We start from the raw sequence: 26733 nt of genomic DNA on the forward strand, positions 1-26733 counted from the left end.
GCAACATCTAGAAAGGGGAAAGATATTTTATTAAGTTATTAATTATTTTCTGCAAACCTGATTTGATTATTTATGTATTGTGATTTTTTTTTTAATATGCTGGTATTTTCACTGACATATGGTTCTCTAATGTAACCATACATGTATATAGAGGATTCATGCCTATATGAGATGGCTCTGACCCTTGCCTTTCTCCTGTAAGGAATCTTTTTCTGATCTGTAAAGAAAATTGAATCCTTTCCCTAAAATAATGAGTGCATTCTGAGCTATCCTACTATAATATGCACCATCTTAACTGGGTTTTAGCTTTACTGTGAGGGACACTTAACAAGATCAGTGTGTTGTCCCTAAGTCAGGGTTCTTCACCTGGTGTGCAAAATGCCAATCAATACACTGAATTGAGATATTTGTATCTATTTGCAAAATTAGGTGCTAGGCGTCTAACACAGCCAGCACACCTCTCAGAAACACACAGGGTCTTTTATACAAAACAATAACAAAGAAAGAATTACATTACAGCAACTGATTGGTTGCTCATACTAAAGTTCATCTGTGCATGTCTTAATGTAACTCATTATACTAAGGTGGACCTATATTTGCATTTAAAATCTCCTCGGGGTGTATTTTTTAGTATTAAAATCACCTAAGGTTAGTTTAGGATACAAGTCTTGATTAAATTCCGAAACACATCTCTACAACAAATCATATATCACTGCACACCATTACACATGTTAAATAGGTTATTGTATACTCGAAAGGTCCTTGTACAGTAGCATTGTCTTGACCAGGATGTGTATCCTGGTTATCAGAGTGAGTTTCCATCTCCACCCTCAAGGATACCTGAATTCCGTTGCTATAATCTAGTTCTGTATACAGCAAATGCTACATGGGAAGATGGGGTTGAGCAACAGAAAATTTCTATCCCAGTAAAAATAGCACTTGTGGTCTGTACTGGCATTGATGTTGGTGAATATATGGCGAACCTAGAGATCACGAGACCTATGCCATAATAAAAATGTACTACTTTATATTCCCTGAAAGTGGATGCTCTAGAAAAAAGGCACTGATAAATTTCTTTGCTTGGAGATGCAGCACTAATTTTATTTCCTTTTCACACTCTTAGCAAATGCGCTTCATGCTGCCAGCACTTACTTGTCATTTCATGTGCACTATTGTATTATAGTTGAAGTATATCTGATTTTTAAAATAGCCTTAAATTATTGTGATTTTTCCTTAATGTTCTGATACATAAAACATCATTATTTAACATACCCAAATAGTTCCTTTATCAGTTTAGAGAATGCAAATATATGCGGCAGATTCAGAAGATTACGTTATGTAAAAATTGTCATAGTTCCATAGTTTGTTACAACAAACTTTTACTAAGCAAGTTCACTTCTGAAATCTTAAAAAAACATTCCTTGCAACTACATCAGTTGATTGTGTTGCATAGCAAGAGTATTTAAGTGAGAAGCAAGATAAAATTACTTTTCTTAGATAACTTTTCCTGTAACCTTTCCATGTCCTCATTACCTATATGGCTAGTGTAAGAACAAAAGAAAACCTTTCAGTCATCTAAAAGTAAAAAAAGAGATAGATTATAATTTTTCAACCTAAATGACTGCTACATTTCTTTTGTTACAAGTTTTGCATGTGATGTTTATTTTGCATGTACATATAGATTTGAAGACTAACGTAGAAAACTGATTTACAAATCAGCATTTGGAAGTATGCAGCTGAACAGTTTGTCAGACGGTGGTTAGACTGGTGATACAATTAATCTGAACACCTGCTTCAGGTCTTGTCCGTGTTATGGGACCTCTTCAGAAGACTGTGCTGTGAACACATCACATTGCGTGTTGGCAGTGTCAGACAGACTGGGTGGGGGGAGGCAGTTCTGCAGCTAGATCTGCATCTCCCCAAACAAAGTAGGCTAAGTTCCCTGTCAGCGTAGCTGTGACAGCACGTAGCTGTGACAGCACCAGGGGGGCTGTAGTGCTTTATTGGCATCTCGGGGGAAATCTGTATTCTTTGCAGATTAAGCAATCTTGTTCCCTTTCACACAAATCTGAGAGAAGGTATAATGACCCTGCTTAATGTGGTCAAACAGCACTTGACAAGCCTCACTCTTTCTGCCGCTCACATGAAGGGTTAAATGATAACTGCTGAAGTTTTGCCTTTTAAGGCTGCTGAAGACAAATGAGTGTCCTTTAGACTCTGTAAGTGCACAGATATTTAATACATCTGCTTAAATTAAACTCTAGACAAACTACTGATTGCTTTCCTCATCTTTTTTCCCCTTCAATCATTAATGGACATTTTCCACAAGCAAGTTAACAAAACACCTAAGACGACAATGAACTTTGGACGTATTAGGTTGGCCCTTTCATTCCAGAGTCTCTCCTCCTACGCAGATTGAGTAAAGACTGCAAATGTACAAAAGGATGCTTCCCAATCTGGACCACAGGTTACAGGGCAGTAATTGATCAAATATTTAGAATTGTTTCATGTTTTGAGATTTTCCTCCATTGCAGATTATGTACCTTCGTTTTAAACAAAACCAAAACAAAAACCCAACCAAACAAAAAACCCCAAACATCTCCCCCTTTACCCATGGTGATAATTCCTTTTGGGTCAGTTTTGGGGTGTTCAGCACACCAGCTGTGTTCCTTGCCAGGAGGGACCCCTTCCAGGACGGCTGCATGAATACCCTCTAAATTTTCTCTCTGTACCCTCAGGAGCTGCTGCTGCTGCGTTATTTGCAGAGTAGAGAACATTTCTAGATCCCCTGTATGCTGATACAGCTGCTAGTGACCTAGAACTACACATCCTGCAACCGTGGCTTACCAAAAATAAGGTAACTTTTTAACTAGATGCTGTTCTCATCCCTGGCCATGGTACGTGAGTACCTTTATCCTTTGGATTCTTAAAGCCCAGAGGCTGGGGGAGGGAAGGGTTTATAGGCATTATTCAATGTTTTTCTTAATTTTCTATTTTAAAGTGAGGATTTAAGAATTCTTCTGGTGGTGTGTGGGACAAAAGCGTGGTTATGAAAGGTGTGGCTGTGGCACTGTTATAATTCACTTGCCTTTGAAGGCCTTGCAGGAGGGTTTTGGAAGTGAAGAAATGAGGAGATCAATCGGTGATTTGAAATCTAAGCCAAATGGCAGTTGCCAAAATACTGTAGGCCAAGTGAGCAGGAACCTAGAGTCAGAGGGAGCTGCGTTGCTTGTTATGAAACCAAGGACAAAGGAGACATGGAGGAGGCACTCTCTCTTCTAGCCTTTTGTTTCTGTGGCTTGTTTTTGCAGGTCTGTCTCTTGCCAGCAAGGTTGCTCTCTCAAAATTATGGTATGCACTTGACTGGCATGTTCATATGAAAAGCAGAGTTAATTAAAAGTGGAGGACTTTTTATCAGGAGGGCATCCAGAGAAGTTAAAGCAAAGCAATTAGGATCCGTATGTATTCATTTAAAGTGTATTTTTATTCTTAAGTGGGGTTTATCCTTCAGGTCCAAAGCTGCCTGTGGTCTAAAGTCAGTTTGCATCTGACTAGGACCACTTCCTCTGCATGAAGATCCAGTGTAATTCAATGTACATTGTCACTGATATGCCTTAACTCTTCTGAATGTTCCTGTACAGATAAACCATTATGAACTCCAAGCATCTTGTATGCAGTAGTCTAATGACTGCTTGCGAATACACAGATATTTTTCTTCGACATTTTTTCAGATGCTCATAACCAGTTTTGCTAGAGTGAAATGTCCTGTGCTTAATTTTAGCCCACAACATTGGTTTTTAAGCTTCTGTAGAATTCAAAAAGCAAAACACTTATATCAAGCAGTGTAATGGGAACTGGAGCTTTATATGCACTTGTATGCAAAAAGGTTTTATCGTATTTATTAGTTTTATACCAAAGTGTAGGAAACAGCACATCTTGAGTGGTTGTTTCAGAATTGTTATTTTCCAGCCATCCCATGTGTGGCTATGGGAAGTTTGCAGTTAGCCTTTTGATTTCAGCCTGTGTCCCGGAGCCCAAGAAATGAGCGAAGTAAACAGAGGCTCTTTACTATCTGGGCAGCTGTCTTCAGTCATTTGTTTCAGCAATCCAGTGCACGTGTGTTCCTAAAATGCTGTGCTCTCCCAAAGAAATCTCTGCCAGTACGAAGCTAGCCTTGTTTTTCCTAATATCTAAAGCAGTGTCTCGATGGAGTTTAAGCCCGCTCACCCCTTTTAATTGTTCTGCACACGCATTAGACAACTCATTCCTTTCTCTTTGCAGTAACTTCTTGTAGTTCTTGAAGAATGTTATGTTTCCCCTCTGCCTTCTCTCTAGGTTAAATGCCATTTATTTCAGTTCTTTTCCCCGGACCAGTTTTCTAGAGCTCTGATAGTTCCTGTTCTCTCTTTTTTTTCCTCTTTTTTTTCTTTCTCTTTTTCCTTTTCAGTTGGCTGCCCTTTTTGACATGAGATAGCCAAAATTGAACCATATGCTATCTGAGGCCTTCTCACTTCAGAGATGTCTTAGAAGTGAGTCTTGAGTTTGTATCGTTCTTCTGTCAGTCCTTCCAGTAGCAAGTATTAATTGTAGTATTTACCTGAGTGCTGTGAGGTGGATCTAGGCACTTTAAAGGATACTTCAAGTTCATGAACCTTTGTAAATATTGCACAGAGGTGTAAATCTGGACTGCAGGTCTGAAAGGGGATTTATGCCATACCTGTAGGAACTGCACAGGCTGTAAACATCTGACATTGCTCTAGGAATATTTCAGCTCTCAGAATTTCACTGAACTCTGGTACTGTTTGTATTTCCGCCTGCAGCTTGTGTGGGTACCTGAGCTGCCTTATCTGGGTAGATACAGCAGCAGAGCTGTCACACTGAACACACAGCCGGGGTAGAGCCTGACGCTTGCTCAGTATTCCATCAGCTTCTGCAACAGATTTTGCAGTCTGGAGGGTGAAAGTTGCTGGCGGCTGAACTTGTGCGAGTTGACAGTTACCTTGTCACGTCTAACAGTGCCGAGTGTGCCACGCACACTGATCTGGGCTCGGGCTCTAATGCGACTGCCTCTAAAGGCAGTTGTGCCTTTGAAACTCTGAAAGTGAGTTACCTCTTACCTGCGCTAGCAGGCTGGGGCAGCAGTGCTGTCTGTACACTGCTTGCATCGGTGTTTGCAGCGCAAGTTTGCGGCCTTTGGCTAAGGATGCTGGCGGGGAGCCAGCGCCCGTCCCCGTCCTGCCGCGGCCACGCTGCCTTGGGTACCCGAGCAGCTTCAAAGCCGCTGCGGTGTGCCTGAAGGAGCTGCGGTCCTGGAGCCTTCCGCGCTTCAGCGCGGGCCTGCCCCTACAAGGAGCAGGGGAGGGTGGCAGGGGGCTTCTGTCGTGCCTTGGAGCCAGGCCCTCACCAAGGGCGGGGGGGCTGGCGCTGGGGACGGACAGGGGCAGGCGGCGGGACACCGCGCTGAGCGCCGCTCCCCCGCGGCCTCGCCGCTGCGCGGGGAACGAGGGCGGCTCCTGCCCCGGCTCCGCTGCGGCCGCCCGGCCCCAGGCTGGGGGGGACCCTCCGCTAGGGACCGGGGTCCGCCTCTCTCCGGCCAGAGCGACGGAGCGGAGGGCGGCGAGGCCGGGGTCCGCCCGCGGAGGAGGAGGGCGGCAGGAGTCCGCGACGGAGGTGAGGCCGAGGGCTGAGCGGCCGCCCCACGCCTGCCCGGAGGGGCGGGGGCCGGGCCGGCGGCCGGAGGAGCTCCCCCCCCCCGCCCCGAGGCTGCGGGCGGAGGCGGTAGCGGCCCCCGCCGGCTCCTCCCCCGCCCGAGTTACAACCGGTTCGTGCCGGCACCGGCCGCGGCCGCGCCCCGCCCCGCCGCGCCGGGGATGCGGGGCTGCCCCGGCTCGCCGGGGGCGGCTCCTGCCCCCCGCCCGGCCGCCCCACGGGCCGCCCCCGCCCCACGGGCCGCCCGCTGCTGCCGGCGCGGGGCGCAGGTAACGGGGTCGGCGCCGCCTCGGGGGGACCCGGGCTTCGGCCGGGCCGTGGGGGGCCGCGGGCCGCCCGCGTAGGGCGCCGCTGGGCTGCCAGTGAGGGGAGCGAGGGGGCCGGGCCGGCGGGAGCCGCGGGGGGCGCGGTGAGGGTCCCCCACCGGGGCCGCCGCCACCGCCACCCGGGTCTGCCCGGCCCTGGCTCTCCGGTGGGAGGCCTCGCAGGGCTGTCCCGCTGCCGGCGGTCGGTGCGGGGGGCAGCTGGGCCGGGCCGGTGGCCCTGAGGGGGCTCTACAGGGGCCTCTGCAATGCCCGGGCGTCGGGGAAAGGAGCTGGCTCAGGACCTGCCGTCACCCCTGGGTGCCCGTCAGGGTGGCCGCGTCTGTTTTGGTGCCCATCAACGTCCACCCCGTGTGCCCGCTGTGAGCACCCCGAGGTGTTGGCTGCGGGTACCTCCCGGTGTCCCTTATGGGTGCCTGTTGGCATCCGTTGTGGGCACCCAGCGGTGTCGTGGCATCAGTGCCCACTGTGGGCGCACAGCAGTGGGCAACTGTCAGCATCGGTGGGTGCCCGTCTTAGAGGCTGCGGCTGTCCAGGAGTGGGGCAGCGTGGCGTGACACCGTCTCGCTGTGTGCTTGGCATCGGGCCGGCGAGGGCGACCTTCAGTCACCTCTTGGTGCGCGTGGCTGCGCGGATGAGCGCTTTCCATCGAAACAGGTCTGCAGGGGAAGGCGTCAATGTGTAACGCAGTCCTCTGGAGCGGGCATGTGGGCTGGCTCTCAGGGGCGTGGGGAGAGGCGAGCCGGGGTCTATAAGAGCCCATCCATCCCCACAGAGGACCAAGCCAAGGGGCGCGGACCGGTCGAGAGAGCAGACGCCGAGGGGAGCCCTCGCAGGTTGTGATGCGTAAGGCGGCGCACACCGTGCTCTAGTTTTGCAGAGGAGTTCTCTGGTAAATCAAGTTGGCTGGTGGTAAGCAGCACTGGCTTACGTATGTCTGTATGGATGCCTGCTAGTGTCCGACAGGCAGTTATACTTGCGGGAGAGGGGGTGGTGGGGGTGGTGGTCTATCCCCTCTGGGGCAGTGAGGCTCTGGAAACGGGTAGGACTGGTTCTGCTGAGCTGACAGATTTGTACAAAGCTGGCTGGTTTATATGCTACCCTGGTTGATGCTTCTTTATGTGAACTTACTTTGTACAATGCAAAAACATTATTATGTCACCGGTAACTTTTTTGTTCTGGTATTTTGTTTTGTTTTAAACTCCACGCTTCTTCCCTCATCAGGCAGAAATGAAAGGAAATACTTACGTTGATGAGCCTCTTGCATAACTTACAAAAGGGAAAGTAGAGGAGCACAGGAAATAGGTAGACCTGAATGCTGAGGACTGAGAGGGAAATACATACATTCAGTGTGAAAGAACTGGGACAAATGTTTAAACATGGGGAGCTACAGTAGAACATCAGTTAAAGTTTGATGTCATCAAAGTACAGATGTGTCTTTTTCAGCGCATTTCATACAATGCTTATACCATCATGTCAGTACCTATGCAGGTGTTTGGATACAATAACTATGTTAAAAACAGCTGTAATGTATCACTGCTGCTCTAACGCTCTGGGAGTTACCTGCAAGCTAAGGGGAGCAGAAACTTCAGATGATAATTGGAAGAATGTTGCCTGAAAAATAAATAGAAATTTACATGAAACCTAATTCAACTTAAAATGAGGGCTGTTACCATTCTGACTGGTACCATCTTAATTTGTACCAGTGCCTTGCAAAACTGGAATAGCTGAGTGTTAATCACACAGTGATTCTGCTGACATCGGCTTTCTTTACTGCCATGTGCTGCTTGCAGAAAGCAGCATACTTAACCAGACTCCAGTTGCACAAATAACAAACTGGAAACAGTCGTACTGCTACTGTTTTTCTCAAGATTCCCTTTGCCACAGATTAATGCAAGTTTCCATGCTGAGGGCTAATGTTTCAGTCATACTTGTGTTCTTTAGACCATTTCTTTTTTTGTGTTCCTCTGTCATCTTTAAGCCAAATTTTAAGGTTTAGAGAAAAAGAGCTCAATATTGTGATAAAGCTGCTTAGATAAAAGGAAATAGTTGCAGCCAGACACCTCTCTCTTTCCACATTAAAATTGTTGTTGTTGTTCAGTTTTTTCTCTAGGGTTTCATTTTGTTGTTGTTGGTAAAGGCTTTCATTAAGCAGCTCTCTCCCTCTGATTCTTATTCGCAGTGAGTACAACTCACTGAAAAGCTTTTTCTGACCAAACTTCAAGTTACTATTTAATTCTTTATGCTTCATTTCTCCATATCAGTATTTTTGAAGTGACTAGGTTTCCTGGAGTCTGAAACAACATCCTTAGGTTTTGTGAACGGTAAGATTTGTGAAATGGTTCCCACCTGAATCTTAAACCCGTGGTTGTTCGTCTCTTTCCAGGATCACACAAATCTTCCTGGCTGGTTCCAAGAGAAAACAAAACAACAGTTTTTTTAAGTGCTCTTTTCTGTATGTGTTTCTGCTTCTTTATTTTTGATGATCGCGTGTATCTGTACAGTCTGTGTCCTCCTTCCACACAGGTAGAAAATAGTAAAAGGCACTTTGGATCCCTCCCAAGTCGATGCACAGATACGATGCCCATGCAGGCAGTGTTGGGAGTAGCGAAGGTTTAGTTCCGTCTGTTAGCTCTTGTCTGTGTTACTAAGCTTTTGTACTACATTCAGGGAAGCACTAAATAATGTACCAATAAAAGGTGTATTGATATCCACAGTCCCAGCAGCAGTTTGGTTCACTGGGACATCTTTAACCTTGTATCATAGCAGAGGGCTCTGGGGAGTGGGCTCTCTTCAGGAGGACTTGGTGTCTTCAGGGAAGTTAGAAAATATGCCTTGTTTCAGGTAATAGGTACACAGGGGTGTGAGGTGAAGGAGCAACCTGCAAGAAAGGGAAGGAAAAGCCAGGTCATGCTGGCTCTTAAAAACAAACTCTGGGACTTCATAGATCTGTTTTCACTTCAAGGACAATTTCTGGGGGGAAAAATGACAGTGGTTTTCACTTTTTGCATGACAATTGCAGACTGTAAATGGCTTGAAGTGTTTAGAAAATAGAGATGTTTTTGCTACCTAAAATTCTGTTATTTAGCTAAAAGGTGCAAAAGAGATCTGTGGTGCAAAATAGGAGGCGTCAGGATATAAGAGGTCAGCTCTTTTGCTGCTGTAAGTTGGGAGCAATTGGTTAAAGTCAATAAAGCTGTGCAGACTTGCAGCAGATGAGGAACTGATCCAGAGTGGCTTTAGTCTTTCTATTAGAAAAGACTACGTGACCTAAAACTACGAAAACTTTTTTCCTTTCCTGCCCTGCCCTCCTTTCCTCGCCATAAAATATTTAGAGTAGCAGAACTGAACTCAGAGTTGTCTCTGTGCCAAATTTTAGGGCGTCAATATAGTGGAAATTAATATGACAGCTAAAATGTGTTTGTTTTCTAAGGATTACTTTTTAAACAAATATAAGTTGGGATTATTTACTGTCTATTTCCATCATTTTAGTGATTTTCTGAAAACTTCCTTGCTTCATCTCAGTGGAAGTGTCTTTTATTGAAGCTGTTATTTATTTCCACCATTTTCACTCCAGTCAGGGACAAAACAAGCCAAGTGATACTTATTTAATGCACAGAGAGATGCATATGTCAGCTCTTTTGGTGACTGCATACATATAGTTTAAATATTTTGTGTAGAAATATGGGGATCCCTTTTTGTATAAGGGTTATTGTTGTAGGAAAGTACCTATAAGCAGCTTTTTAATGCTTTGATACCTTACGGTATGGTATGATGTCTGTCTGTCCCAGCTGTCACCCTTGCATCTGATATAATCAAGGGACACTTACCAGACATTTGAGGAAATATCAGAGCTGACATTTATAACTGAAACATATAACTTAGTAACATTTGTAACTGGAAATACTGTATCTTGAAGGACTGTCAGTATGTTAAAACTGTAAATCAGTCCTAAAGGACCTAGAACATCAAAGTTTGTTTTACATTAGTAGACAGTGTTTTTGTTATGTTGGAGCTCAAGGCTGCTGTCAGCTGTTAATTAATTGAGGGGGGGATCAGTATTTCTCTGCTGAGATAACTTGATTACTTCTGAAGTTCCTCTGAAGAGATTTAGAAGAAGAAATTTAACATGAACACACCAGTTTTTCAGAGTTGTGTTCACTGTTGCAGTGATACTTCAGCTGAAAACCTGCTTTGCTCTTCTTTTTCTGCAGGTAGAGTCGCCACGAGAAGGTACGTTTGTAGGAAGCTGAAGGACTTCTGCGTCGTTATCTGTAAGTATCTACCCTCAAGGTAACATTTAAGTGTGCCTGTAAACTAGAACTGGCCTTTTTCATGTCTCTATAGTAATTATTCCTCAAAATTTTATACTGCAGCTTTTTTTGCAAGTTTTCAATGCAAATTTCTAAAAATTGCCCGATCAGTGAGTATGGGGAGCTTGAATGGAAGTTCTGTTATTGTCTACTCAATTACACCGTTGCTTTCATAAAGCAGTAATTTTTTTCCTTTCACTGAAAAGTTGAACAACTCCATCTCCTCTGGGTTGTAAGCCAAACAGGCAGCGAGACGCGTTTATTTTCCTGCTTTGCCTCTTAGGGTCTCCAAGAGCAGAACTGTTACTGCAGCAGTCTTAATGCGTAAGCTGTAGTGTGAAAATGGTCCTTGAGAGTATTTCACAAAGAAAACAGGGTAAGATCTTATCTGTTTCTGTCTTACAGGGTAAAGGAAATAAAACTGTTGAGAATCACACGTGTGGTTAGTGACAGAGCCAGGAACGGAACATGGGTTTTGTGATCATCACTTCGGCAGATTGGTCCCTCTAGAGAGGGACGGCAGGTTAGTTGTGTGTGTAGGGACTCTCGTATCATTGCAGTCATCTGAATTCCAAAGCACTTCAGCCTGCAAACTTCTAAATTCTTTGCTAGACGTTAGAGGCATCAGTCCCTACATTCACAAACTAGTCTTGAGAAGGTGTGAGGACAGTCAGTTATTTACAGACGTAGATGCGTAGGTGATGGATCTTGCCATGCAAAGGAGTAAGGTGGTACTTACGGAGTCCAAGAAGTGAGTGCCAGTTTGGGGAAGGGTGATGTGTGTAAACGGTGCAGAGAGCAGACACTGTAACAGGTTAAAGGAGATTTTTGTGTGCGTGTTTAATAGCGTCATGTCTTCGCATATAAGCCAACACCTGTATACAGTTTTAGAACTCACCTCACTTACTAACATGTACTAAGTGATTTTTGGATGCATCACTCCTCTACACATCGTTGACAGAGCAGAGTACTGAACTGTTACTACTTCCTGAATGTCAAGACTTTCTCCTGGCCTGCCTCTCCCAGAGTACACTATCTGGTGGCAAACACCTTGCTAAACTGCAAGGTACTATGCTGAGATTACAACTAAGTAGAGATTTTTTTTAATTTTTTTTTACCTTGAATTAATATTTTTATATTTGTGTATTTTTTTAAATCCTAAATTATTTATTGGGATTGTTTTATACTTGTAGCTTTTCTTGTCCTTCAAGCCTATACACTTCACTCAGGATATCTGAGGGCTTAACAGTTGGTGGCCATTTGGTTCTCTCATTGGACTGTGTCAGATATTAATGCCTGAGGTCTTCACAAAGCCTATTTAACACTCAGAAAATGAAATGTTCCCCCTTTCTGTAATACAGTGCTGATGTGTGTACGACTTATTAATGCTTTGTGTGATGTTCCTGCATTATGCAGAAGAGGTACAAGTATTAGCTAATTTTCATTGCCTGTATGCTGTGTTGCATATATTTCTTGAAGGATGGTTGAAATAAGCCTCTGTTTGAAGGTGTACTTCTCTGTACAGCTCACTTGTTTTAGCAAACCTAGGTCAGTCACATTTCTAATGCTCTGTTCATTTGGGTTTTGTTTACACAGGTTCTGCCTGTACATCTGCACTCATCTGACAAGATGGTATTTCGGAAACCACCAGATGGTGGCTGGGGCTGGGTGATCGTTGCTGTTTCCTTCTTTACTCAGTTCTTGTGTTACGGATCGCCGCTGGCGGTGGGAGTCTTGTATTTAGAATGGCTGGATGCTTTTGGAGAAGGGAAAGGCAAGACTGCTTGGGTTGGATCACTAGCAAATGGAATCGGTTTGCTTGCCAGTAAGTGTAGATGCAGTATCTATCTTAAATTGAAACGTTTCTTTCTAATAGATCCTTTCATCTGTGTGTGCTTTTGGAATTATATTAAAGACAGCTGCAAATGATAGGATGAGAATGCTGCATTTTTGTTTTACATCAAGACTGGTAAGAAGATTGCATTTATAGTTCCACTATACATAAACCAAAACAATATAATGGTAAAAGAGCAATAAAAATATTGCCCTTAGAAAATTCGAAATTATTGTATCTGAATACACTAGAAAAAACAAACTCTGTCTGGGAAACTGAATGGTAATTTTGCTGATGGGATTGTTTTTCTTAATGAGGCTTTAAGACTAACATTTGCATTAGTATCTTTAAAATCAGAGCAAACTGTTAGTCTGAAATGGTTCAAATGCTTTAAGAAAATAAAAGTCAATTAATAAACCAGTTACTCATTTTTCAGCTCTAGAAGTAAACCCACCAGTTAGGGTGGGTGAGGGCTCTTTTCCACTGTTTGTTTGAGAAACAACTCCCTTTGAAGCCTAGAGTATGGGTAACAGTGGCATTAAATAAAACAGCTTTACTGGAAGCTTTTCTTTAGTAAGACATTGTCACTTGGAGAGTAACAGCAGGGTTTTAGGGAAATGAAACACCACTTTGAAAGTCCATATGTCCATTTTGTTGTTGTTATTTTAATATCGAGCACGGTTATTGTACTGGGTAATATCACTAACTTCTGCTTTTCAAAGATTCACCATGGGAACTATTATCTTTTTGCTGAATCTGGAAAAAATTGCCTGTCAGCAGAGAAATTGCTATGGGCAAAGGCAATTACATAGTTTTATGGACAAAATGCAGCTCAGTCAGGATTCTGAGGAAATCTCTCCTTAAAAGAGAGTTGACGTTCAAATAGCGATACAGAACTGGATAAAGACCACTGCTTTGTATGACACTATAACTGGCCAAATACTGGTATCACACTTGTGTTAGGGTTTTACATCACTAGACGGAACAGAAGTGGGCAAAGGCAGGTGGACCATTAACCACAAGACGACTGTATTCAGTCCGAGGGTATAAATGAGCAAAGGCCTGTAGACTGCTCTTCTATCATACTTTTTTATTTTCCTGTTTTAAGGGCATTAACTCCTATTATTAATGGATCAAGACCTAAATAAATTTAAGTGAGAGAATGAAGTGGGGGGAAAAAACAGCTAAACAAGATAGTTACTGAAGAAAAACTAGGGAGAAGGGGATTGCAAGAGAAAGGGTGAAGAAAAACCCTCTCCCTGGAGACCAGAAGTCTCTGGCTCATTCCTAACAAGAGCCTCAGCCCCATTTTTTGTATGTCAACACCATGCTATTTTCCAGATTTCTTAGTGCCCTCTGTCTTGCCACTGTGAGCAATTGTCAGTATTGTGCTTTATAGCAAATAGAAACTTCTGTGACTGAATAATATAAATAAATTGATTTTTCGTATGGAATGATTAAGTTACTTGAAATTTTGACGGGTTAGGCAGAATGTTGTCTGTCAGTGTACTTATATTCTTTCAGTTTGGGATTTGGAAGCTTAATAATCATTCCTATTTTTAATGCCTTGAAAGAAAAGTACAGTGAGGGCCTTTTAGTTGCATAGATGTTATCAGAGTTGACCGAAAACCAAATAAATGTTCCCTGCTTTACCTGAAATGGAAGATCCCACTGTCTTATCAAGCTGGGATCTGACTTTAATGATAACTCTACTTAAAGTAAACTTGTGGAAGGGGCACTGTGAGTATCATAACCTTTACCTAAAACTAGAATGCTCTTGACAAGTTACAATTTTTCATGCAGTTTTCATAGCAGAGCTTTTTCAGACCTAGTTACTAGTGTAAAGAACAAAGGTGTTTTCAGTGCAAAACTGTTGATATGATGCATTGCAAAGTTAGGCCCTTTTCATGAATATAGGAAAAGAGAACTTGCTTCTGTTCTTATTTCTGCTATTGCACGTTCCAGTATTATATGCCAGGTGGGACCATTGTGTGTTGTAGCCTATGTTAAGTAGATGATCACGCTAATTGAATTTTTCTGAATTAGCATATTTCATGTATGTGAAGAGATATTATCTGTAACTTAATAACTTAACAATCTCCCCAAGCAAGCTGATTTCAGCAGCGATATTGCATGTGTGAATGCTAGTAACAGGACAGCTTTACCCCAAAGCCTTTTGGTAGTCACCTTGCCTTTTACTGTTCCTATCTTGACGTTTCTAGTATTTGTTGTTCTTTCCCCCCTCCTCCTCCTTTATTTTTGTTTCTAGTCTCTGGTCTAGTTATCCAAAGACATATTTTCAAGTATTGGTATTCTTAAAGCAATCTATTTTGCATGCAGAAAATATTGTAATTCTCATTTGATTAAGAACATGTTTGTTTAGTGCATTCTCCATCTCATAACTTTTCTCAGTAGTTAATTCCCTCCTTAGAAGTATGTAATCTTATGATACAAGTTGCTTAGTTTTAGTTTTCAGCTGCTGAATAATGTTATCTTTAAGTGCTATATTTCAAAGTGCCCCTGAATTAGTGTGGTATATGTCTAGAGAATGCAATCAAATTACTTCTAAATTTTTTTTTAAGCTTATACCTTGATACAGTCTTTTTGCCATTGATACAAGAATCTTCTGCTCTTTTAACTAAGGCTCTTCTGAAGAGCCATTAAGACTCTTCTGTGAGCCCTTTCCAACTTAACATCACGTTTCTGAAGCTGTAGATGCCAGACTAGAAAAAGAATGGCAGTTGTGGTAGATTTGCAGCTACATACAGGAAATGAGTTAGTGTCCATTTTCTTAATGAAGACTTTTCTCATTGATAGCGCTGGAAATCACATTAGCTAGCTTCTGTAACAGTGGAAGGTAGGTCCAGTGACTTTGCTATATTAGTACTCTAATTTCACGAAAAAGAAAATGACCTTATATATATGCTAGCTGGCATAGAAAAAGGTTCTGTGTGTCTTCTCCACTTCTCTCTGTATATGTAGTCTTAAATGTTTTTTGAAGTAGCTGATGCTGGTGAGTCCTTTTACGTTTGCTGTATTGGTATCCTTTCTACGATGTTTACTTCTGCCTTGTGTGAGAGCTAAACTTAGACTCGAGACATAGAAACCCAGTATAGCACCTTGTTTATTGAGATGAATTTCCTACCCTCCTGGTGTTTGATTTCTGTCTTCTTGCTCACAGCACAGACAGTGTTGCTAAGGCCAGTGTTCAGCCCTGAGCTGGACTGTTCAGCCCTGAGCTGGACTGTTCAGCCCCTCAGCTGGAAAAGGGAATGGGACAGGGACCCGGTTGATCTCTTCCTTGCAGGATGACTTGAGTTAGAATTTTCTGTGATGCAACCTTACAGTCTATTGGAAGAAATATGCCTAAAAAAAGAAAAGCATCAGTGTTAACTGTACAGGGCAGTGGTGAGACTTCCTCTACAATATTAGGTGTCGTAACGCTGATAAGGCTGTAGTAGATGCGGCACATGGCTCCATGGATGATGTAGGGCTTGTTGTATAGGAAGAAATTGAAAGAGCTTAGCATGTTTCCCTTACTAAAACAGGCCAGAGAAGGATATTATTACAGTGTTGAAGATTGTGTGTTTCTCCTGCACCAAGTGTTCTTAATTTTACATCCATTTGCAGCCTGAAATTAAATTTAATCCATGTTATACTTGCTAAAAGCAAAACAGACAAAGACCTTGGTGCCTATAATTGGCACCACAGCTGTTTATAGTACAAGTTGACTTCACAGTATTTGGCATAGCAGGAGATACCAGCAATATGTCTCCCATTCCCACTCCCTTTTATTAATGGAGAAAGAACAAAGGGAAGATTCTTCCTTGAAAGGCATGTCTTGATAAATTAATGGGGTGTTTCTCCTGGTCTGAGGCATTCAGTGTTAAATATTTAAAAAGCTTAATTTTGTGTTTTCAAGCAATATTTTCACAACTCTAAAAAAACCTTTGCAGCATCTACATATTTTTGGACAAAAACCTTGCGCATAGGTAGCCCTCACTGTAAACTATGGAAGCTATACACGGTTTGTGGGGAGGGGAGAAGATATCCCAAAAATTCCTCCAAAGAGGAACCCAGTTCATTTAATAACTTTATCAGAAAGAAGCAGTCTTTTCAATCAGTTGGGGGTGGGTTGTTGTCCAGTGTGAAAAGGCTTTTTCTGATCTATACTCTTATCCAAAGTACAAACACTTGGAGAATATTATACTTATTATGACCAGGTTTTAGCAATGCATTTAATATGCAAAAAGTATTCTTGTGTTCTGTCCAGCGGATTTTACGTACAGTCCATGAGCATTGCTTCTACTCTACAGTTTCAACAGGCTCGGACAGATACCAACAAGTAGGGTGAGGCAGATTAATGCAGGCGATAGGGAAAAGAACTCAGTTGTTCAATATTGTTTGTTTAGCAAAAGGTTTTGTGTGCGTATGAGGTGAAGAGGAAGGACCCATGAATGGCCGAGTGGAGGAAGGCAGTGTTAGTTTGCAGAATTTTTCTCTTCGTGCGAGAAGATTGAGGAAGAGAGTGTTAGTTCTTGATGTCTGTTAAACAAAACAACTTTGTACTTGTCAGGAGGTCAGAAGATCATGGTAGTTATAAAGTTCCTGTGTGAGCAGCAGATGGCTTGTTTTCACGTCTCGGGAAGGACTCGCTGTCACATCCAGGTCTCACTGAGGGTAAAGCTTTATTCAAAAAAATCTTAATGAAAATATCAATGTACAAATGATTCCTCCTAGGAGTTCTTCCTCTTTGGTCTCTCTGCATGAAGATCTACTGTGAGAGCCCATCTTCTTTCTGCTGCTTCTTCCCGTTTTGTCTAGGGATCTTCTTGACTGCCCCCCTGCAGAGCCTGATAATTGTATTACTGGCTGCTGAGCCTTGACAGGTTGTGTACAGAAGAGCAGTGGCTGTGCCTGTGCTGGCTTCTAAGTCTTTCAGAACAATACACTTCTCTTCCTAGAGGTAGCTGTCATTCTTATAAACTAGGCTGGTATCTTTTTTTGACAGAGTTTGGTCTAGTTTTAAGAGACATCATGTGTTAGAAAAAAAAGCCCCAGCTGCCTGAAGAGCTGTTTCTTATGTGGCTGTACATAGACTCTTACGTTCTTCAGAATGTCCATTTTGAACAAAATCCACAAGGCAGGAGTTCACAGAGCAAGTCTCAGTCCCACTCTGGGAAAGTTGGATGTTTGACCAGAATTAACTGCCTTGAACCCATTGTGCTTGAATTACTTGTAGAGAATAACATGTTTGTGTACAGTGAACTCCTGTGCAAATACCATGGTAATAACCGAAGGTACTGTGCCTGGTGGAAAAAAAAATGCCAGCTCACTGGGAAATGCGAGGAGGCAGGGAAAAGAAGAAAAATGCTGACTGTTATGGTGGTTTTCTTTTGTGACTTTTATTTTCTAGCAGTATGATGAGGGAAGTGTGAAAGTAGGGTCTAGTGTGTAGGGGAAGATGGAGCTGTTTTTCTTCTCATCCTGGAGACCTATAATAACTATTTTAATACTTATACTGGCGTTCCTTCTTATAAACAGGGTCATTGCTGAGCTGCCAGATCTCTTGCTGTGTGAGATGACACATTAATACTGAACTTATTGGAGCAGGTTCTTCAGCTTTGTGCAGGTTGTTTTCCCTGTCAGAGCAAAAAGATCTCTTTGTACTTTCTGTTCTCCTTTGGGATTATTTTTTGTAAGTGGGAGAAGCTGGAAGAGCATCTCCTTGGACCCTGTCAGATACACTTTTGATGGTGTTCCAGAGGAGAGTGTCCTTGTCAGATTATGAAGACATGTTTTTCAGCTCTGTCTCCCCCTTGTTCTGTCTTGGGGTCAGAGGGTCCAGCTTCACCTCAGATCCTCTAGTAGTGATCAGTGCAGTGATCAGTACCAGTACCACCACCTCAGGCTGGACAGAGACCTTCTGAAAGTAGCTGTGTCGAAATACAGAGAGCAGGTGGAAGGGAAATAGTTTGTTTTAGTAAGGTAGTGGGTGAGAAATTAAGAATAGAGAGTGCAAATTCCTCTGCTTAATTGAATTATGTTATCACTACCTAATGTTCTTTCAGTGTAGAAGAATTTTTTATGTAATACAGATTCAATCCTTTGTTTATTTTTAAATCCCATGGGTTTAGGAAACATACCAATCTTAATTTGCCAGTTCTAGTAATTAATTCTAAGGATCAGCAACAATCTAACACTCTCAGCTTTTGTTCTCAGCAAGTTACTCTGCCCAAGTTATTCTGGCTGGCTTTCATTCCCACAGCATGCTGACTCTGGAGAAGCAGCGAGCACTTACATCTTCCTTTTTCATCATTTCCAAAATCCAAATAAACCCCAGTTCCCCAGAAGATTTTTCTCGATTCTTCTTTAACTCTGACTTTTTGCCTGGATAAGCCCCAATTCAGACTTGCTTCCCTTTAAGTTCCCTAGGCAGACAGCTCTTACGCAGGGCAAAAGTTCTGACCTGCCTTGCTTTTGAGAATCGTTTTACCTGCTAACAAATCTGTGCTCCTGCCTGCCAGAACTGCTTGTCCCATGGCCGGTAACCACAGGAAAATCTTGCCTGCATTCCCAGCTGCCAGGTCCTGTCTGCAAACCCGGGCAAGCACTGTCCTCAGCTCCAACTGTTGTTCACCTCGTATCACCTCTCTGGGCTCACCTCCCATCTGCTGGGAATCTCAGTTATGTGTGAGTCAGGGAGAACCAACCTTAACAAATGGCAGACTCCAAAGTTCCTGCTTTTGTAGATTGTCTTGACCATGGAGTGTCTCTGTATGGCTGCGAATGAGTTACAAAGGTGGTAAGGGGTTTTTTGTTGTGTTTTAAATAATGTCATTCATCTGTGTATCTAACTTCTAATCTCAGAGTTGCCGAATTTAGGATCTTGGGGCTAATATATAAGCCTATGAAGATTTGGAACTGCAGGGTTTCAGATGAGAGATTGTCTTTTGCAAGCCAAGTCCCTTGCTGGTTGCTTATTTATGCAGGGCACCAAGCTTGCACGCTACTTCAGACTAAAAGGTGTATTTCAGGTCACACAACTGAAAATAAGTGCTTGTTCTACAATTTCTGAGAGAGGAGAACTGGCTGAGTAGAGGCAGAGTATGAATGTTGCCTGCACTTTGTTCTTGTTTTGAAGAACTAACCAACCAAGAAATATTGGGTGGGGTAAAAAGAGGGAGAAACCTCTTCCAAACTTCCTGAATATTACTCTGGACGTTCTCAATAACTGCCTTTTAGTTTCCATAGTTTTACAGTAGAAACCAAGATAGGTAGTAAACAGTTATTTGGTAGAATGCTAACTAGCAGGTATTTAATTCTCTAGAAAACTAGGGAAGAGTAGCGTTTGTCTTTATCTGGTGTATCAGCAGATATTTCCTCTATGTAAGCACCAGGTGGCATTCTTACCATGATTATGATCAGAAGTTACTATTTTCCATTTCAGTTTTATAAATCTCATGTTATATCAAGATGAATAAAGATACTGTCTTTTCTTATATACACATACTCTTCAGAGTTTTTGATCTCTGTCAAAAAATACCTGCTTGGTTAAAGCCTGGGTGATGGTCTAACTTATTTTGGTGCCTAAAGAGGAAGATTCTTTCCAGAACCTTTGTACAAGTCCTTAGGTGTGCAGTGACAGTGTTACAGTCTAGTATGTAAGTATCATCCTGTGTTTAAAGAATGTTTTGCTCCCTCTCTCCCTCCCAACCTTGGTACCATTTTGTGGTCTTGATGACAGTTTCTCCTTGAGCAAAAATCTTGCAAGCCTGATCGCGTATGTTTTTATAACTGATTTTTTAAAAGAATCCTGTAAAAATGAGTACTCTGAATTGTTGTTTAATATAGTTATATATTTAAATACTTATCACAAGAAACATTTCCATAGATTGAGATTTTTTAGAAGTTCTTACTGGTGCTGATATTTACTAGGAATGTTTTTCCTGTTTTTCCTCTAGGTCCTGTCTGCAGTATATGCGTATCATCTTTTGGAACAAGACCAGTAGCGATTTTCAGTGGCTTCATGGTGGCTGGGGGCCTCATGATGAGCAGTTTTGCACCTAACATATACTTTCTATATATTTCATATGGGATTGTTGTTGGTAAGAAACACCTCTCCTTCATATAGAGACTTAATCTTTATTATTTTGAGTCTTGGTTTATGAATCTGAAATGGGAAACTGATTCACAGAGGCAGCAACAGTCTGGGACTTGATTTATCAAGGAATACTTCACTTTGGGGTGGGGAGGGGCACAGACAGATTGTCACCATGTAGTGAAAGATAAAGGCAATACATATGGTCATCAGGGTTTGAAAACAGTTTGTCCTCTGTTGACAGGATTGTTAGAGATGGGGAAGCTGAGGTTTTACCGAAGGTGTGGAATCGAGCAGGTCTTCTGCAGGTGTGAAGTGCCAGCCAGTCTTAAAGGAATAACATCTCTTCAGGAATTTTGTCATGTACTCATTCTAATTTAATAAATTAGGCATCATTAGGGAGCAATGTTGTTCTCCACATAACTGGATTGAACCTAAAACGCTGTGCTATAAAGGCATGAAAGTGCTGTTCTCCTGGCAGGTGGTGACCTGCCCCTCTGTGCTGGAGAGGGCTGCTGTGGGTGGTTGATCAAATTAACTGTGTCAGGAATCCGGGCAGCTCGCTGGCCGGCAGGGACCCAGCGGTGTGCTTGCTCACGCACAGTGCCGTGCGGATGCAGCTCTGCTGTTTTCTGGGGCCAGCACCTGGACTGAAAGCCATGTAACCCTTCCACGTAGCACAGAACCACAGCTGGTGAACTCCTCAAACCCAGCCTGCTCAACGCAGGTTCTACAGCCAGGGATGGTCAGGGGAGAGGAAGGTGGAATAGTACAGGCAGCCTAAAGGCCCTGTCAGTAATGAGGCTATTGTGGCTGGTGCTGAGCCAGAGCTAAAAGGTACCTCTGTGCCCAGGGTACACTACAGTATTATCTAGGGAATAAAAAGGGGCATTCGTTTCCCAGAGTATGTTGCATGCTTTATTTCTAACTCTTTTTCTCAAGGGCTTGGATGTGGCCTTTTGTATACCGCAACAGTTACCATTACTTGCCACTATTTTGACAAACGCAGAGGCCTTGCGCTTGGTCTGATTTCAACAGGTATTACTTTTCATTCTCATTCTCTCTAACTTTTCAACTCTGATACAGCTACCATTACCCTGGCAATAAAACCCAGCAGATTATATTTTTCTCAGTTACTTCCTGAAGTATCTCTTAAGTCAAAACATCAGTAGCAATGAACAGATAACATCAGGTTTCAGATAAAATAGTAACTACACTTGCAGGTATATGGTACGGGTTATCCATATAGATGAGAAAAGGATATTCATTAAAGTGAAAGCAGACTCATGAGTAGCTTGGGCTATATGCCATGGGTAGTAAGAGGGGAAACTTTCCGTAGAGGTCTTTTCTCCCTCTTCTTTCTTACGCAAGATCAGAGGTGAGAAAGAGATTGGAAATGCAGGATATAAATGTGGGATCACCATAACCTCACATTAGCTGTATCTTTAAAGGAGTAGTTGAAGTTTGGGCTTACATTTTTAATATTTCTTGCTTTCCAATCTAAAAGGAGACTTAATTCTGAAATCTTCCAAAAGCTCATCCCAGCTTTTTGTCCATGTATGTTAAAGGGATCCTAGAAAAATGAACCTCTAATAATACAAGGAAAATTCTTTGAAGGATGCTGAGCAGTCTTTCCCATCCTCTCTCTGGGTCTTTAGGTTGTGTGATGTTGTCCTTTACATCAAGAGGAATTGCTAAATTAATGGACCAAGTAGGAACTGTTAAAGAAGGCTGTTGTTTCATGCCTCGCTTTCTGTGTTGTATGGATTCTCTCCTCTGATCTGTTTTCTCAAGTAGCTGTTAGTGAGGAGAGGCCTGGTTAGTACAGGCAGTGTTGTGAGATATTAATGCCAGATCCACAATAGTGGAATAAAGCGGAACTTCTGCAGAAATGTTCCTTGGAATCATTTTCAGTGGCTTTTGTTGGAATTCCAGGTAGTTTGCCATAAGGCCTGCTGTTATTGAGCATTGGTTAATTTTAGTACCTGGAAGACAAAACAAGTCTGGATTTTATAATTTTTTTTTCCTGTGTTTAGCACTGAAGTATATAAATGGCTTTAATACAACCTAGAGACAGTCTTCAGCAAATCATTTCAATTTAAATTTTGTCTTTAAATTGACTTGAAAAACCAATGCTCTGTATTTGTGAGTGGACATCCATTGATTACAATGGACCTATGCTCACTTCAACAGAGAACTTTTTCTTTAAATTGGTGGGATTGCATAAAATGCTTGTGTTCATAGTAATTGCTTACTCTTCAGTGTTTCTTCTGAATAGCCAAATTTCTCAAATGCATGTTTGGCCCTGCAGACCTTTGGAGTAAACTCACACCATGTAATCCCCCCTCCTTAAATACCAAGCAGTCAAGGGCTGTTTCTAGGAGGGCTCTTGATGAACGCCTGGTCTGTTCCTGCCTTAGAGGAGGAAAGTGGCAGTGAGGAGGAGAAAGGAGAAAAATACTGGTGTGTGAAATTCTAACTGTGCTAACTCAAAATGATACCTGAAGGGATACGTGTATGTGAGTGCATGGTAGAAGGATGGCTTAATAGTTTTTTGATGTTTTTCATCAGGTAGTATTGATCCTACTTGTTTCTAAAGTGTCTTCTAGTGTTAATCGTCATAAATTGTTTGGATATTTTGAAAGGCTTTTTATTTTGTGCATACTCTACTTAGTAAAGAAACTGTAACTTCAAGAAGGATGATAACTTACCAGTTCATTAGACTGGGGAGAGAGCAGCACAAATGACTTGCCATTCCTGTGACAGTATGTTTGTGGCTGCTGAAATGTAGAAGTCTGTTAGTGTTGAAGAATGTTCTCAGTTCTTCAGTTTAAACTGATCTTATTTTCCTTTTATAGGCTCAAGTGTTGGACTCTTCATATATGCAGCATTGCAAAGAGAGCTTATTGATCTATATGGGCTGGATGGTTGTCTGCTAATAGTTGGTGCACTGTCTCTAAATATATTAGCATGTGGCAGCCTAATGAGACCATTGGAGTCGTCTGATTGCCCTCCACCAGAAAAAACATGTGTGGACAAAGTCCCAGATCAGTATTTTTTTTACCATGAAAAAGAAAAGACTGTTGAAGAAAATATAAGCATCCTTGAAAAGGGCTACATTGATGAAAAATGCGCGAACAATATGCCTGATTACAAACAGGATAGCATTTTAAATAAGAATGTATTAAGCTCAATAAATGTAAATGAGAAAGACACTTATAAAAAGAAAGTTGTAGAACAGACAAACTTCTGCAAGCAACTCGCCAAAAGGAAGTGGCAGCTCTATTTGAACTACTGGGAGGAAACCGTGGTTCTTTTTAAGAACAAAGTATTTTCGGCTCTCTTTGTTGCCATCTTGCTCTTTGATATTGGTGGATTTCCTCCTTCTCTGCTCATGGAAGATGTAGCAAGAAGTGCAAACATTAACGAAGATGACTATCACATGCCCCTTATTTCCATTATAGGCATTATGACTGCTGTTGGCAAACTTACTTTAGGAATACTGGCAGATTTTAAGTGGGTTAACACTTTATATCTATACGTGACTACCTTACTAATGACAGGAGTGGCCTTGTTTGCGATTCCATTTGCCAAAAGTTACCTTACATTAGCGATGCTTTCTGGGATTTTGGGTTTTCTGACTGGGAACTGGTCGATTTTTCCATATGTAACAACGAAGACTGTGGGAATTGAGAAACTGACTCATGCGTATGGGATATTGATGTTCTTTGCTGGACTTGGAAATAGCCTCGGACCACCAATTGTAGGTAAGGTCGAGGCTGATACTATAAAATAAACATGAGCTTCTCAGGACCAGACAGAATTAATTTGCATGCGAGTAGTTCTAGTTGGTCCTAATAACAATGGAAAGATGAAATCAAAATCTGCGCCAGAAATTAAAGCCTGTTTCACTTGAGCTGGCCAAGCTGACTGTGTTCTGGTTTTGGCTTTGGTGAAAAGCACATTTCATGTCTAAGTGGTCAAACTGCATTTTAGACTTGGCCTTTTTTTTGGTTGTGGGTTTTTTTTTTTTTCATGATGTTTCTCTAACCTAGTGCTGTGTTACCTTTAACTCCTCACTGATGTGTTTCTCTCTTATTTCACCCTCAGGTTGGTTTTACGACTGGACGCAGGAGTATGACACTGCATTCTATTTCAGTGGCTTTTGTGTCTTACTGGGTGGATTTCTTCTGCTGTTGGCAGCGTTACCCTGCTGGAATGCCTGTACCAATCAGAGCTCAAAGCTGCCTCCAAATACTTACTCCTACAAAGTTGCATCTAACGCTTAGGTGACAACTGGAAAACACTTTGCGCTTTTTTATATTATATAGCAAAGTATTTTAGTAATTTTCCACTTATTTATGAAGCCCAAAAATCCTCTTCCACTAGAAAAATTCCATTGTTGCTTGTTGTTCCGTTCCTTTTTCTTATTTCTTTTTTATTTTATTTTCAAGAACAGTCTTATTTTGTCTACTATGCACTGTGTTTTCAGCCTTTGTCTACTGTAATTTCCCTTTGTCCTGTAAGGGGTATATTCTGCTGTATTATCAGCTGTACTTTTTTTTTTAAGGGCGTGGTGCGGAGGGGTGAAAACTTTGAAGCAAAAACAAAGGCCTGTTCCTTATAGGAGAAGGCTGGCATTTCTGTCACCTTTTATAGGTCTTCAAGTTGCACAATCAGACTTTATAAAACAAAAATTTGCCTTATTAGAATGTAATACTGTGGCAAGGTGCTTATAACATCATGCTTAGACTAACTTTTTGTCTTTTTAAAGTTTCTCCAATTTACAATAAAGTGCCAGTTGGGGATGGGAGAAGAGGGGGAACAAAAACAACCTGTGTTGCATAACTAAAGTGAACATTATGATGAAAGTGAAGATTCTTACTACCACTGCAACTAAGAACTATGTTTATAAATATTGCACATTTTGTGAAGTCTGTTTATAAAACTGTTGAACCAAACCCTTTTAAACCAAGAAATAAATATGATTGTTGAAACCGTGAAAAGAAATGCTGACTTGGTTATGCAAGTTCGTAATCTTTAGGTTGGAGTTAGAGATGTGCTTACAGAAGCCCACAGGTGAGTGTTTCTAAGCAAGTCATCCGCAGTCTGGTAGTACTGGGGGCATCTCTTTGCACAAGTACAGTTTAGTTGGTTGAACCTGCTGCGGAAAGCTTAGTAGTAGAGCTTTTAACAAGATAGATTTGATGAAAAAAGGAAAAATGTGACAGCAATGTCATCTTTGCTGTGTCATTTTTGGAATGGACATAGCAAGGAGAGATGTTAGTTAACAGGGAGCAAGAAAAAGCGTGGGACAGGGATAACAGAACAGGTACAGGGGGAAGCTGAAGTGGAAAGAGAGCTGCAACACTTGAACACCAAACAGGCCAACTGAGAGAGCCCCTGAAACCCAGTGCATGGATACTGTCTAGCTGAAGGCTAGCTCTGTGTGTGTGTTGGCTTTTTGCTTTTGTTTAAGCCAAGGCCCAAGGCTGGTGTGACTGGGGGGAACCCTGTGTGAGGTTGAAGTCTTTCCTGAGCCAGGCGGGTGCTACAGCGAACGCAGGATGACTCAGCTAGCTCTGCACTGCCCTGCGTGCCCTGTGCAATAGCTTTTGCTTCTGTAGCTGCTCTGGCCCCAGAGATATGCCTGGTTGCTCTTGCGTAGTAGTCACAGAAATCTATCCACCTGTGGCATGTGCGGCACGCTTTGGCTTCTTGCTGTAGGTTTAAAGGTTAGTGGAGCATGTTGGGAAGCCTTGAGTGAGCTAGAAGTTCTTAGTCCTGAGTTACATCCTGTATGGTTGCCTGCAAATGCCCAAGTAGTTCTCAGCAGTACTATGTGCCTCAAATGTCTGCTGTGATTCTGGCTCATAAATAATCCTTAAGAGAAAAAACAGGCTTGTAATGAGCAACCTTTATTGTCAAAGTGCTATGCACAGAGTTACTGTGTTTGCATACCTCATTAAGCAAGAGCGATGTAACCTTTAAGTGGGGCAGACATGAGTGCAAGTAATGTTCCGTCTTCTGGTCCAAGGTAGGAACATACAGCTTGGCTGCAGACGGTTTTTGCTGACTTTCTGGGATTCACTTATGTTTGTTTGTATTAAAACTTGACAAAGATGCAGTTAGTTTGCCTCTTTTGTTTTTTTCCTCCATTTGTCAACCGGGTGTAACTACTGTGTGGGTTTTTTCCTGGATTGCTTATTCAATGCATGTGGGAAAAAATACAGAGCATTCAATATAGGCATAAATGTAACTCCAGTTCCAAATTGAACCCCTGGGTATCTGATGTGCACTTGCACCCGTTTTATGTGCTGTATGGCAGCTGTAGTCAGATTTCACCGCATGCATATAAAAGTAGTACCATGTTTTACACATCTTAAAGAAACCGCGGTGATATACTGGATATAATCAGGGTATGTGTGCCTTCAGAGTAATATCTCTTGAAGT

At 42.2% G+C, this 26733-nt stretch overlaps 1 protein-coding gene across 2 annotated transcripts; it reads left to right on the forward strand.

Moving 5' to 3' along the window:
- The first annotated feature begins 6932 nt into the window (after positions 1 to 6932).
- On the forward strand, positions 6933 to 25276 carry SLC16A9 (solute carrier family 16 member 9). 2 transcript variants are annotated; one of them, XM_009814928.2, is made up of 8 exons: positions 6933 to 6944; positions 10247 to 10306; positions 10751 to 10868; positions 11942 to 12170; positions 20144 to 20287; positions 21223 to 21318; positions 23139 to 24047; positions 24391 to 25276. In XM_009814928.2, the coding sequence occupies exons 4-8, from the start codon at positions 11975 to 11977 to the stop codon at positions 24567 to 24569; spliced, it is 1524 nt and encodes a 507-aa protein (XP_009813230.1). In that variant the 5' UTR covers positions 6933 to 6944; positions 10247 to 10306; positions 10751 to 10868; positions 11942 to 11974; the 3' UTR covers positions 24570 to 25276. The 2 variants fall into 2 exon arrangements, with proteins under 2 accessions (XP_009813230.1, XP_059677240.1); XM_059821257.1 differs by lacking the exon at positions 6933 to 6944 and adding an exon at positions 8323 to 8356.
- The last annotated feature ends 1457 nt before the right edge of the window (positions 25277 to 26733 follow it).

The sequence above is a fragment of the Gavia stellata genome, chromosome 9 (genome assembly GCF_030936135.1).
Source record: "Gavia stellata isolate bGavSte3 chromosome 9, bGavSte3.hap2, whole genome shotgun sequence".
In the NCBI taxonomy this organism is placed as follows: Eukaryota; Metazoa; Chordata; class Aves; order Gaviiformes; family Gaviidae; genus Gavia; species Gavia stellata.